At 46.3% G+C, this 15,077-nt stretch overlaps 1 protein-coding gene across 1 annotated transcript in view; it reads left to right on the top strand.

Moving 5' to 3' along the window:
- The window catches only part of MAPKAPK3 (MAPK activated protein kinase 3), a 248,978-nt gene extending 235,160 nt beyond the window's left edge, over nucleotides 1-13,818 (top strand). Inside the window, exon 12 of the mRNA XM_078661295.1 lies at nucleotides 11,836-13,818. Within this exon, the coding sequence (XP_078517421.1) occupies nucleotides 11,836-12,045 (210 nt within the window). The 3' untranslated portion in view covers nucleotides 12,046-13,818. The remainder of the gene's footprint in view (nucleotides 1-11,835) is intronic.
- Nucleotides 13,819-15,077: the final 1,259 nt, after the last annotated feature.

Below are 15,077 nucleotides of genomic sequence, written 5' to 3'. Positions count from 1 at the left end.
AATGTCATTGGTTTTTATATGCTAATTTCTAACTATAACATACAGTCGCATGTCCAGAGTGGTGGAGAAAGGTGAGTGTGGCCTCAGAAACACCTCTTAGCAATCCCACCGCGTGGGATGTACTGGAGGTAACAGGAGGAGTAGTTAGCCCCCAACGTTAACCTTGGGGGCCAATTATCCCTTTTATTACCACCAGTAAGTCCCACACAGCAGGATTGCTAACTTCTTATATCAGGCCCGACCCCTCCCTTCACCACTGTGCAAACATGACCCCTAGCACGTTGTACATTGGGGGATTAAGTCCCCTTGAATCCTGAGGGTCCCTGAGGGCCAACTAGCCCATCAGGTACCTCCAGTAAGCGCCACAGAGCTGCTTTGCAGTGAGGTGATTCAAGGCCATGCCCCATTTTACACCTCTCTGCAATGCAGCTCTGTGGCGCTTACTGGAGGTACCTGGTGGGCTAGTTGGACCCAAGGGACCCTCAGGACTCAAGGGGACTTAATCCCCCAACTTAAATCGCACCAGAGGGCCAGTTTGCACAGTGGTGAAGGGAGGGGATGGGGCCTGATGTGACAAGTGTGCAAACTTGCCCCATGGCGCGTTTTAAGTTGGGGGATTACGTCCCCTTGAATCCTGAGGGTCCCTGGGGTCCAACTAGCCTACCAGGTACCTCCAGTAAGTGCCACAGAGCTGTGTTGCAGAGAATTGGTCCAAAGCCACGCCCCTTTTTACACCTCTCTGCAACGCAGCTCTGTTGTGCTTACTGAAGGTACCTGGTGGGCTAGTTGGCCCCCAGGAGTGCGTTTACACACTTGTCACATCAGTCCCGCTCCTTGCCTTCACCACTGTGCAAATGTGCCTCGTGGCTCATTTTAAGTTGGGACATTAAGTCCCCTTGAATCCTGAGGGTCCCTGGGGTCCAACTACCCTGCCCCCTTATCTTGGTTTTTTATGTTTTTTACACTGTTTCCTTGTGACTCGGTTCTACCGAGTCACAAGATGGCTGCCAACACTTCCTGGTTTGGAGTGTTGACAGCCAATCACAGTGAAGCTCCTGCTCGGGAGGGTTCTCAAACCCACTGTGGCCATAGATATAGAAAATCTTTCTTTTTCTAATTTCTCAGGAACTACTGAACGGATTTACACCATTTAACAACAAGCATTGGCATAGCCAATAGGTCTCGCCTTTGGGACCTTATAAGTTTTTAGCCATGCAACACATTATCCTGGGTGCTACAACATCTATCAACATCAGAACACTAGGCAAAAGTTTAGAATGGTGACCCCCCGTCAAACACACACATGACCTTAGTCGTGCCATTTGCAGCTCACGTCAGATATGGCTCAAAGTTTTTAGGCAGTCACAGGTGGCTGTGAATAATAGTGTTAATAAGTGAGATGGGTTCACACACACGTGATTTGGAGCAGCAAGTGGGCGTCACAGGTTGAAGCCTTAGGTGTGATGACTGTCTGCTGCAGCGCCAAGGCTGCACACCTACACACACATGAATCAGTGCCGACAGCACCGAGCCTTTTGCACTGACCACTGCCTCCCTTTCAGCTCACAGACCACACCAAATGCCAGCCTCAGTTGTATTTACGAGCCATGTTGGTAAACACTGATTAAAAGCAGCCAGGTCTAAAATACACTGCTAGTTTAGACAAACCCAGACGAGTTTCCATTAATGTAGTAGGCCTTTGTGCAAAGTTCATGGACCCCAAACTCTGCTTTTTGTGTTCACAAAGTAGAATGCCTCCGTTATAAAGTGCCGAAATGTCACAATCTCTTTAAACCTCCTCCATAAAATATTGCATACTCCCAATGACTTTCCGCTTTCTCCCGTCATTCAGTTCCCCCTGGTGGTTTTCTCAAATCCTTAGTGCGTTATAGGATTCGTAGCCGTGCCCTTATATAACTTTCTTGAATCAAAGCACAACGTTGTCTGGGGTTGGTGGGGGTTCGAACAGGGCCGGACTGGCTACCGGGCAGTTAGGAATGCTGCTGAGCTGGGGGTTGATTTCGTTAATGGGGACCTGCGTGAGCTAAACGAAATTCGTTTTGCTTTCAGTATTTCGCAGCACACGCAGGTCTCCATGGACGAAATCAGCCTCCACTGCAGTAATATCAGGCAGCAGCTCGGCAGCATTCCAAACTGCCCGGTAGCCAGTCCGGCCCTGGGTTCGAAGATAAAATGGCATCACAGTTGTTATAATTCCTACATTATCAGCTGTCTGCAGTCCCCTTTGAGCCTTTTTTAACAGTCAAGCAGAGAGGCAAGAACAGTCAAGACGGGCTACGCAAGCTGTAACTGGTGTTACTTGCAGGCACTATACAAAAGTCCTAAATAAATAAATATGGACATTCTACTGGGCATCAATGACAATGGAAAGTAATTTGTTACTCTGGAATCGATACATCAAATACTACAGAAATGTAAAAGTACCCCAATACCTCTCCTGCTGGGCTGGAGCTTAAATGTAAGTTCAACGGAACAGAACCACCCCCCGGTGCTGTCTACTTCTTACGACTTTCCTTCATAAAAGTCTTTCCTCAGAGGGACTGCCAGAATGAAAACGGTTCCATGACGTCAGGAGAGGTGACTCGCCGGATGTTCACCCTTCCGAAAGGAGGCTATCTTTTAAAGGCAATACCTCCAGTTTAGTTCTGGACAATAAACTGACAGAAGGATGTGCGTTAATTTTTTAGAGTTGTATCTCTAGAGCAATGATAATTAGTACCCTGGTTTCTTGATACATACAATTGTTATAATTGCAATGTAACCCATTTTTAAACAAACTACCTGATCTTTGCGTGTGTTGTCTTCTTGAGGAAATTATACTATATAATCTCCTAAACGTAAACATTACCTGCATGTTTTCTCTTTTGGTGTGGGAAAATGCTTTTAATTTTTAAAATGAGCACGGTTCTTTCGCCTGTTAAAAGAATTGAATCTCAGTTACATTCACCGAAAATATATTCCACTCCAAGATGGCTGTCTCACACACAAACCAGTCAATGTAAAATATCGTGCTTGCTCCTTACGAGGAATGTAACTTGCCAGTGGTATCTTTTCGCTATGAAACAGTTATGAATGGCTAATGGTCGCTAAATTTCGTAATGCACAATGACAGATGAATGTAAACTCTTTGCCAGATCTCCACAACCCGCCCCATTTCCCCATAACTCTTCCATCTTGCCTGGTGTGGTAATGCATGTATATTAGAATGAAGAAGTCATATTGTCTCATATGTAGCAGGCAGGGCACAAGTCCTTAAAAACAAGCTGCAGCATGTAAAAGATACAGGCCAGCCTGGGCCGAAGGCTGCAGCACAAGTGCGTCTATTCATGGCAGTGACCACTAGATGGCAGTGAGTTAAAGGGAAATCCACCACATTAAAAAACAGTCAGTCTTCACTTTTCAAGCACTGCACTGGTGCTTGTGGCACGCCGCTGCTCGCTCCCGCAAGGTGAATGCCGCCACAAGCACGAGTACAGTGCTTGAAAAGTGAAGACCGATGGCTAAAGGCCCTCCTAGAGCAGCGCATGCACGCTGCCTAGGCGAGACCTAAAACGGGCTCTTTCTGAACCAAGGGCTACCTTTTTGCCAAATTTGGTGTAATTCCGTTCAGCAGTTCGGGCTGTAGCTTTGTCTAAAGTTTCCTATGGAAAATAACGGGGAAAACGCGTTTTGGGACCCCCCCTCTTTTCTCGGCCCCCACTTGTCGAATTACCTCGAAACTTTCAAGACAGGAGCTGACCAGAGCGGGCCACTAGTTTTGAAAATTTCGCAAAGATTCGTCAACCGGCGCCAAAGTTATTGGGAAAATAAAAAACGCTTTTCCTATGGAAACTAGGACCTAACTATAACTATAAAATAAAAAATACAAATAATATATATATATATATATATACATCAGATGTAGTGAGCAAGTCGGACCTGTCCTCCGAAACGCGTCTGATCGTCTTTCTTGCCAATAAACACCCTTGATTACGAATCCCACGGAGTCGGCGCCTGCTTTTGGAAAATTTGAACACAGGATTGGGTTCATATATATACATATATATATATATATATATATATATACATATATATATATATATATATATACACACACACACACACACACATACATACATAAATGTATAAACGTAAAAATCACACTTATATACCTGTGTATGTATATAAATAATACAGAGTTAATGGATGCTAAGTAAATGAACTCCTCATGTAAAGGTACTATCAATTCACTTACCATGATATAATGACTCCTAATATAATATCATGTTATGTAATCGCTGATATGCGGTCACTTTAACAGCCAAAATTACAAGGCCCCGATGAGCCCTTTCTAGGACCGGAACAAGTCACAGACGGCGCTGCCCCTGAGGCTGTCCAGGTTTCAGCGGGATCCCTGAAAGCTTTGAACGGCCGAGATTTTATCACTGTCACAGGAACTATTTTATTGTAGGAACATGGGAGTTAGGGATTACCTTTCAACTCAAGTCATATGGAAAGATTGAGCCAGCTAGAAAATGTAATTGTCCTATAAAGCTTTTAGAGAACCACTAGAAACATGCAGTTGTCTAACATAGAGGACCGTGCAACATTAAGTCTCATTTTTGTCCAGCCTCTTATTACCCCAGAAACTCTCAAATTCAGCATCATAGATCCTGTTCCCCCTCTTTTTCTGGAACATCTTTAGACGAATTACAAGCTGCATTTGCAAGCCTTTTTATTCATGTCTTTTTTAATCCTTTTCAGCTGTGGTCAACTACTGTTTCTGTGCACAATAGTTTTGCAACATCTGACTGTGTGGAAAAAATGGGAACTCCTCAAATATATGCATAGCACATCCGCTTTCGAAACAGCGAAAAAAAGACAGCCTGTTTTAACTGGCTATTTCTCACTGAATGAAAATTTTCCTAGCTAACGTAACGGAAAGTTTCAATTCTATTAAGGACTAGGAGGCGAGGATTATGCAGTCCTTTCTTCTCTTTATTATAATAGCAATTCAAAGAAAAACCAATCAACACATATTAACTGAACCACAACTCCCATGAGCACATGGGGCACAGTGTCCATAGTAACCACCAGCCAATGATGCTGCCGTCCATTGTATAATTAGCCGTGACGTCCCTTCCTCTTCCTCTTCTTCTCTGTGAGGAAAGAGCCCCAGGAACGCTCCTCAATCCTTCTGGTCTTGTCCTAAACCAAACGAGATAACCGTTATCCAGCTCTTCTTTCAAGAAAGCAAAGAGAGGCAGTATACAGCATTCACGAGAATCAGCACAACTAGCAACCTGATCATTTTAGAATCCTAGAATATGTATACACTTCATTATTCTGTTCCAACCCATCTCATTGCACTAGCATAGCATTGAAATAAATCGTAAATCATTACTTACTGAAGTACGAAAGTATACAGGTGGGTCGAGACCAGCAAGTCTCGGGAGGGATAATCCTCGCCTCCTAGTCCTTAATAGAATTGAAACTTTCCGTTACGTTAGCTAGGAAATTTTTCATTCTATGTCAGGACGGAGGCGAGGATTATGCAGTTTCAAAGCGTATCCACCACCAGTTCTGCCGCGCCATAGATGGGCTTGAAGTAAAACTTTTTGAATGTGGACTCCGAGGACTTATCCGCCGCTGCCATAATATCCTCCAGTCTACCTCCCACCTGAATGGCTTTAGAGGCCATTGCTCCTCTTGTGGAGTGTGCACCAAATCTGGTTACATCCACCCCCGCTTCAGCCATGATCCAACGGACCCACCTAGCGATGGATGGAGCCGCAACCGCCTTAAACGGCTTCTGCAAAGCGATGAGAAGCTGCCGTTCCCCTGGAGGGCGGTATTCCGCCGTCATGTCCTCATACGCCCTGAGGCAGCGCACTACACACAGTTTCGGTTGATCCGGAAACATCGGGTAGGACACCAATCTGATATTAGTCTTGGTCCTTCTAGCAACCGTGAAAGGCACTCCTTCCGGAGTGAACATACGTGCCGTGATATCCAGTGCTCGCACATCGGAAACGCGTTTGCACGAAACCAGACAAAGCAAGATCGCCAACTTAGACGACAATTCCTTCCTGTTCAGATACTGGTTATCACGCCAGGAGCAAAGGAAGCGCAGGATGATGTTGACATCCCAGAGATTTTTATATCTGGGTTCCGGGGGTTTGGAAAGTCTGACACCCTTCATGAGTTTGCAAACCCAAGGGTGTTCACCCGCCAGTTTGCCGTCGATGTGGGCATGCCCCGCTGAAATGGCGGATCTGAAAGAGTTGATAGATCGATAGGCCAAACCCGATTGGGCCAATTCAGCCCGAAAATTTAGAATGTGGGTAACGTCCGCCCCCACGGGATCGGCGTGTCTTCCCAGACACCAACGACGCCACCGCTGCCAAGCCGATCGGTACCACTTGACAGTACCGGGAGCCCAGGCTCTGCTGATGAGTTCTTCAGCGTCCGCCGAAAGGCGTCCGTCTTGCCAACGTCCCCTGAAATACTCCACGCCATGAGGTCCAAGGTCCCCTGAAGAACCAGCGGGTGCCCCTCTCCCAGGGGTCCCGAAAGCAATGAAGGGAACAAGGGCAGTCGTATCGGACAATCCCACGACAGTTCTAGTAGTGGGGGAAACCAGGCCTGAGCCCGCCAGAAGGGGGTAACTAGGACCAGCGATGCTTGCTGTCGGCGAACTTGCGCCGCTACTCGAGGAATCATTAGAAAGGGAGGGAACGCGTAAGCCTGTTCCAGCGACCAGTTCTGTAAAAATGCATCGACCGCCGTCACCTCCGGGTCCGGCCTCCAGCTCACGAACCTCCGGAGTTGACGGTTGAGCCGGGAAGCGAACAGATCCACCGAGAACGGTCCCCAACTGAGCATCAAAGCCTGGAAGACCGCAGGGTGCAGTCGCCAGTCACTGAAATCTTGGAAGTTCCTGGAATGCCAGTCCGCGATCGAGTTCTGAGTGCCCGGGAGATATTCCGCCGACACCGAAATCCGCTTCTCTAGGCAATAGTGCCAGAAGTCTTTCGCCAGGTTTGCCAGGGCCCGGGACCGAGGTCCCCCCTGGCGATTGATATACTGCACCGCCGACACGTTGTCCATGCGTAGCAGGATGCAACACGACACCTGGTTCTGGGTCAGAGACTTCACCGCAAAGGAGCCCGTCAGGAGCTCCAGGCAATTGATGTGAAGCTGGGGCTCTTCCTCCGACCAGCGGCCCCCCATCGTGATGTCACCGCAATGAGCTCCCCAGCCCGCTCTGCTGGCATCTGATTCGATGATCAGGTCCGGGCTGGATCCGAAGATCGCTCTCCCGTTCCACGCACTCATGTGCTCTATCCACCAACGCAACTCCATCCTCCTTCCCTCTGTGAGAGAAATGAGTTCGGAGTAAGTGAGTCCTTTCCGGAGATGTTGTGCATTCAGTCGTTGAAGGGCCCTGTAGTGCAATGGTCCCGGAAAAATCGCCTGAATCGAGGATGAGAGGAGACCCACGATTCGTGCCAGGTGCCGAAGGGAGATTCTGTCCTTCCGAAGGGTCTGGGAGAGTTCCTTGACAATCTTGGTCACCTTCTGCTGCGGGAGGCTGAGGCAAGCAGATTCCGAATCTATGAAGAACCCCAGAAAAGTCATCTGTCTCCTCGGAAGAAGCTCGGACTTCCGAGCATTCACCACAAACCCCAGGTCCTGGAGCAGAGCAATAGTCATGGTCAAATTGGAACGAAGCCGATCCGGCGACTGATCCATGATCAGGATGTCGTCGAGATAAATGATCATCCGACCTCCCCTCTCGCGTAGTGACTCCACCACTGGCCGCAGGAGCTTCGTAAAGCACCATGGGGCCGACGAGAGGCCGAAGGGGAGTGCTTGAAATTCGAAGACCTCCCCGTTCCATAAGAACTGCAGAAAGCGCCTGTGAGGCAGAAAGATCGGCACCGTGAGGTACGCGTCCTTCAAGTCCAGGCGAACCATCCAATCCCCCTGGAGGAGAATGTCGCGTAACAGATGGATTCCCTCCATCTTGAAATGGCGGTAGACCAGCCATTCGTTGAAGTCTCTTAAGTTGATGACCGGGCGAAACCCTTTGTCCTTTTTCTGGACTAGGAAAATATTGCTCAGGAAACCCGAAGGCTGAAGGCTTGTTCTGCGGATCGCTCCTTTCCTGAGGAGTTCCGACACCTCGGTGTCGATCAGCATCCTGTCGTCTGTAGAAAAAACCAAGGGGCGAGGGCGAACCCTCTGACGGGGAGTGCCATAGAACTCTATCCGGAAGCCCCTGACCATCTGGAGCACCCAAGTGTCTGAGGAGATTTTGCACCAGTTGTGGAGATGATCCCGTAACCTCCCCCCCAGAACGGATGGGGAAAAAAGGGTAACACTCACCGGATGGGCCTCCCGGTGTGTTGGCACCACCGTGATATCCTCTGCCGCGCCCTTTGCCGGCGCCTCGACTAGGGTAGAAGTTCCCCTGGCGACCGTCATTCCAGCCGCTGTTACGGCGCTGCTGGTTCTTGTTATTAGGGCCTTGCTGGAATTAGCGGCCGGAGGAGCGACCCCGTCCTCTTCCAGCCCCTGCAAAAACCCGTCCAGGAAAAATCTTCTTGATGGACGACTGTGCTCTGTCTAAAGCAGAGAAGGTAGTGACGAACTTATTTAACTCCTTAATAAAGGGTTCGCCAAACAGCTTGCCTTGTGCAATAGGCCCTGCCTCCGAAGTGGCCAAATCTCCGAGTTTAGGATCTATCTTACGTAGGAGGGATCTCCTCCACTCTGCCGCCAATGTGCAGTTTGCGTTGCCCAGGAAGCATAGGGCTCGCTGTGCCCAACCTGCCACGACCTCCGTGGACATCGCCGTCCCCGATTCTTTGGCCCTCTCGGCTAAGTGGATAATCTGAGTCATGGGGCCCACGGCGTCCAGGAGCTTATCCTGGCAGTTGCGCCAGGATCGATCTATGCCTTTACTAGGGTCCTTCATAAACTTAGCGAAGAACGCATAGAGCTTCTCATCGATGTCTGGTGTGGCCGCCACTCTGCCCTCCAGCTTCGGGCGAGGGCACTCACCCCGCATGCGGGTTCTAACTTCTTTTTCTAGGGGTTGGCGCACCTTACCCGCCACGTAAGCTGAAACCTTGGGGTCAGGGATCCATTCCGACGATCTCGGGTGGTAGATTTTTGTCGGATCGAACATGTCGGGGGTCTTGTCGTCCCCTTTCATAGATCCCGAAGAATGAGACTCCGGGCGCCAGGGTCGCCCTGTGTACTCATCCTCATCCTCCGAGGAGACATCGTCCTCGGTAACACCCTCTCCCTCCACGGGGAAACCATCCTCCTGGTCAGAGTCCGGGGCGACCTCATCGCCATCGTCTCCGGGGTAGAATCCCTCCCGGCAGGGTATGTTCTTAAGCGTTCGCGCACTCTTGCGGAAGGAGTCCCTCAAACGATCGAACTCCCCCAGGTGCCCCGCGTGACGCTTTGCTGACTTTTTCCCTCCTCCCTGCACACCTTTGGATCCGCGGTCAGCAGGCACTGCGTTACCAAACACCCTGGGGATGCTTTGGGTGAGGGCATCCACTCTCTCCTGCAGAGGTGCCAGTACCGTGTCCAGTGCCTGTGAAAGCGCGCGACCAACCGCCGGTGGCAGGGGTTGGGTGCAGCATAGCTCCTCCGCCTCCTGTATGGGGGGTTTGACTGCCCAGCAGACTGCATTTGATGAGGGTGTGAGCACTGAACACCCTAAAATTAATTTCCAAAAAGGTAGCCCCCTCGCCGGTGCTCTGACAGCTCCGCTGTCAAAACTGAGAGCGGTAACTGTAAACCGCCACTAGATGGCGCTGCGCACACTGTGCGATTGAAATACACCGAGCCGGTGTCAGAGCGAGGGTTGGTGAGGCCGGTAACACCCTGCCTCAGCGCGCCGCCCCAGAGAACAAGAACCGCGAGCGCAGCCTTGTTCTGAACGGTGGTGCCCCACAGAGCCGAGGGAGCGCGAAGACGCGTTCCACACGGTGCGCGTTAAAGCGGCAGAGATGGCGCAAGCAGCGCCTGTCGCGCGTCGAGCTGCCGAAGCCTGAAATAGAGAAAAAGCGCACTACAGAGCAAGCGCTATTGCACAGGCAAATAAATCACAGAAATCACTATTATCACTACAAAACGTCAGAAAAGGTAAAAAGGGGGGACTTATCTGATGGGCAGAGAAGAAAGAGGAAGAGGAAGGGACGTCACGGCTAATTATACAATGGACGGCAGCATCATTGGCTGGTGGTTACTATGGACACTGTGCCCCATGTGCTCATGGGAGTTGTGGTTCAGTTAATATGTGCTGATTGGTTTTTCTTTGAATTGCTATTATAATAAAGAGAAGAAAGGACTGCATAATCCTCGCCTCCGTCCTGACATAGAATTCGATTCAAATATTTATTTGCACGAGTGCATACATTCAGAAACTTCGCATTAGCTTTTTTCTTCCTATAATGGTTAAAATAAAGAAGCTGGAGCCAGTCCTATGACCTATCTGTCTTTTAGCATTCACAACTAGAGTGATGGTGAATGTCAGCAACGGTTGTTAACGGCAGGCTGGGAATTGAAGATGTGGCTTCCTTAACTCGGTGATTATTTTACCATCAAGAGCTCATAACTGTGATTCTAAATGACTCACAAGCTACTGTTGAGCAAACAATCCCCCTGCTTTGGAAGCGGAGAAAGCTGAGGCATACCTTGCACGCAGGGAGGGCGCAAAAAGAGGAGAGTTAAGTCAGATGGATGCAAACATGATCATATACATTCAGGTACAAATTGGTGCATGTTAGCACAAAATGTCTACTGTTTTGCGATGTCTTTGCATAGGTGGTATATTGATTAGAGCAAGGAGTACTGTGTTTTATCAGGCAAATGCTAATTGAAAAATTAATAGATGTATACAAGATACGTCATAAAAATTAAAGTGAATAGGAGAAAAACATGAAATAAGGAAAACAACTCTTTATCTGCGTGCCAGTCTCAGTATAGAATACCATGCACTGATTATCCTCTGACAAAATGTTCTAAATATTGTTTTCAAAAATGTCACCTCGTTCTAATAATAAAGTCAATACTATACAATCTAAACCTAATGAAACACTGTGTTAATACATGATATTCAACCCTTTTTAATAATAAAGTCAATAATATACAATCTAAACCTAACGAAACACCGTGTTAATACATGATATTAAACCTTTTTTAATAATAAAGTCAATAACATACAATCTAAACCTAACAAAACACCGTGTTGATACAGGATAGTCGATCCTTTTTAATAATAAAGTCAATAATATACAATCTAAACCTAAGAAAACACCGTGTTAACATGGTATTCAACCCTTTTTAATAATAAAGTCAATAATATACAATCTAAACCTAACGAAACACCATGTTAATACATGATATTAAGGGCACTATATCCCGGATTTCAAGTGGCCTGGGAATTTATGTAATTTTGGTCGCACTGATAAAACCCAACACCACTGAGTCTGAATTTATTGGGTGTGATAAATAGCACCCAATTTCGAGTTTCTGGAAATAACTTGTGAATATTGGTACTTACCGCACCAAAATCCACTTGTTATGGTACAAACGGGTCATTTTTCCCTCAATAAATATCGTCAGATTTGACCTGTCGATATTTATCACAAAACTTATTGCACTATGTACAATAACAGGAGTTAATGCACATATCCAAAGTAACTTGGCCACTAGGGCCTATATTTATGGCTGATGATATCTTTGTCCACAATATTCTTACATTGCAAACTACAGTCTTTTAATTAATGAAGGATTCTTTGGTTACAGGATGAAATGACCAGCGCTCTAGCTACTATGAGAGTGGACTATGATCAGGTGAAAATCAAAGACTTGACCGTCTCCGCAAACCGCCTGCTCAACAAGCGCCGCAAGAAACAGGCAGACGGTTCCTCAGGCTCCTCAGGCAGCAGCAGCAGCCAGTCCGAGAAAGGAAATGAAACCGGAAGAAGGCCCTCTGGAGGGTGCAACAATCAATGAGAGAAATGTGTAGCTGTTGGAATGAAGCCCGCCACTTCAAAGCTTCATCAGGATAGGAGACCGCGCTCTGCATCGCAAGAGCCAAGCAGCAGAGCTCCTCAAATGGCACACTAGCAGCTTTGGTCAAACTCCTGAGAGCCTTTTAGAGCAAAGTTAATTGGATTGTGAGTGATGCTTATTTTATTTTAATTTGTTTTGCTTTGTGTTGGCTCTGAGAACTCTTCGGAGTATGGAAGGAGATTTAAGTGGATCTTTTATTCCTGTCAGCACCCAGGATCAGGGTGCTCAACAGCAAGACTATGATTGATAAGCTGAAACAATGATGAGCAAAACTGCTTTTGCGCCTGTGAGCTGCTAGGATGAAGCTCGACCGTGGGTTCGATCTTTCAGGCCCAGCAATGCTCAAGTTAATGATCTCAGGAACTGCGATTCTCATCACCGATGTCATGTATGGTGTGATTTTATTGACCTAGTAATCATTTTCCATTTCTTTTTAGTGTTCTTGACATTTAATACTTTAGTTTTCAGATGTAAAAGATCAGAACCTTGCATGATTTCCAGGAGGTACCTGGCGTGATTTCTCCAAGACTGTAGACCAAAGAGTGAGGTTACCAGCGGCATGCCTGTGAATCTTTCCGGACTGATTCCTGGCTGTGATTTTGTGCAGCTCTCGCATTCTCTCCAAAAACTAGATTTTTCCATTTGTGTATGTTGCTGGTGCTCTAGATACATTATCAAGTATGGTCAAGAAAATACCTCTTATGACACCAATGAACAAGATGTACATCCTCAACAAACCACTAGATTTGCAGTACAGTCTCCCCGAGGGAGAACAATTTTGGGAGGAAAGACTACCAAACGATTCCACATGCTCTCAGGATTTTTAGACTGCTTGATGGCTTGATAACTCTGCGTATACAGTACTGGCCTTCGCTATTACCATATATTGTCTCTAACAAAATGAACTTCTCATTTATCATGTGTTCCAGTACCACAAATGCTGCAAAACACTACCTTACCCTTACAACGATCGCGCCAAGGATCAGAAATAGAATATTGCACTTTTTGGTTTACACTGTAAAGAGTGCCTGTACATATGCAGAACTTGGAACATGAGAGAGGGTAGGACCTACAGCCTCCATTTTTAAAAGTGGAATACCAGCACTGTTGTGCAAAAGCGCTTAAAAGCATAATTTTTATTATGTGAATTAACTATGAACAGGCACACTTTTATTGACAAGTTTTCTCAGTATTCGCCATCATATTTTTAGGAATATTGTTGAGGTCTTAAAGGTTGATGAACTGAGTTGAACTCTACTTAAAAAACGGAACTCCACAGAACATTAATGTATTATAGATGCATCAGTAAGTGTGTCTAAACGTAGGCAATGGAAGATGGATAAAGGAATCACAATTGGACAGGATAGTCTGAATATAGTATATTCCGAATAAAGATCATCCAAAGAGTTAAATCGGCAAAACAGAGTGGAGTAGCTAATTGATAATCATTTGATTAAGTGAGTCAGTGGAAGAGGATATGTGGCAGAGTTAAAACCAGTATTTTTAAAGAGGAGAAAAGGTATGAATGAAAAAGCATCGAGTAGATCAGAAGTAAGTCTTTGGTGCTATTCAGTTTTCCACAATGGTACTATTTTCTTGCCCACTTTGGTATGTTTACTATTAATTTGTAAAGCTACTGACATGTTCCATTGTTTTTGCAGTGTACCTGAAATGTTTGTAGCAATGCTGAGGATTAAACATAATTGGACACGACTCGCGTCTCTCAATTAAATAAATGTTTACTTATAATTGCCCATGTATTAAGTGTGGATAAAGAATGAACTCTCACGGCCTAATGAATTATTTTGATGTACCACCCTATGTGGCCAAGGGTATGCCCAGACGTGGGTCCCTTGATAACTGGGCCACTGGAACCAAGCTACACCCAACCAAAAAGCCCCAATCAGGGTGTAACTGGTCTTGGGTTGCTTGTATTCCAGTTCGGAGAGGGCTTGATAGGCAGTTCGGGCTGGACTATTGGAGCAGTGTCAAGACTGATTTACATATAGCTGGCTCTAATCTGAAGTGGCAAGGTGTGCAAAAGAATGATGGGTTGAAATACTACCCAGAGTGATCGCCAAAGGTTAGACTTATTGCAAGCATCCTCCCATCGCCTTTTGTCTGTTCTATGAATTATTTCATCTTAGAAATAACAATGAGCGAATAGACCTAAATATGGAACTCTCCAGCACCCAAGTTGTGTATTTTCCAGAGGAGCTTGGACAGAATAAATGGGCATTATGATGGCATTATTGTTTCATACTTTTGAAAGATGTTCAGCCAATAGAAATGCACTGTATGCTGAGCTTTCAATTAGACTGGTGAGAAGTATCCCTTTACTTCAGGATATAGATACATTAGTGAGGTCAGCGTTTGCAGCCGTAGACAGACACAAAAAGATCTGTTCTTGGTAGTCTTAAATGAGTTCCAGCAAAGTTTTGGATGTGCTTCAAGGTGATCCTCATGGCCCAGACAGCAATGAATCCTCTTAGGCTAAGATATCTGCTCCTTTCCTGATAAGGGGCCAGATGTAGATAATCAGCATTTACTGATTCTAAAATACAGAATTATACCGATTCAGTATTTTAGAATCGGTAAATGCTATGTAGGTATCCAATCGGTAAATGTTACAGAATCTGTAAAATTCGGTATTCCCCATTCATTCCTATGGGCCTTAAGGCCCATAGGAATGAATGGGAATTACAGAATCGGTAAATACCGATTCGGTAAAAGGGGGGAAACATTGAAGGGTGGCAGGGTGTCACCTTGACACCCTGTTGCACCCATGAATTGTGTATCGGTGCACATGTGGCACACATACATGCCCTAGGGGCATGTATGTCTGCCACATGGCACTGTTATTATTTGCATAAATTTGCATTTTTTAGGATTTTCGAAATTTACCACCAACTTGTAGTTGGTGGTAAATAACAAATCCTAAAATGGGAAAATCACTCATTTGAGTGCTCCCT

The sequence above is a fragment of the Lissotriton helveticus genome, chromosome 9 (genome assembly GCF_964261635.1).
Source record: "Lissotriton helveticus chromosome 9, aLisHel1.1, whole genome shotgun sequence".
NCBI lineage: Eukaryota > Metazoa > Chordata > Amphibia > Caudata > Salamandridae > Lissotriton > Lissotriton helveticus.
The sequence above is the reverse complement of the archived record's forward strand: the minus strand, read 5'-3'. Positions and strand labels throughout refer to the sequence as shown.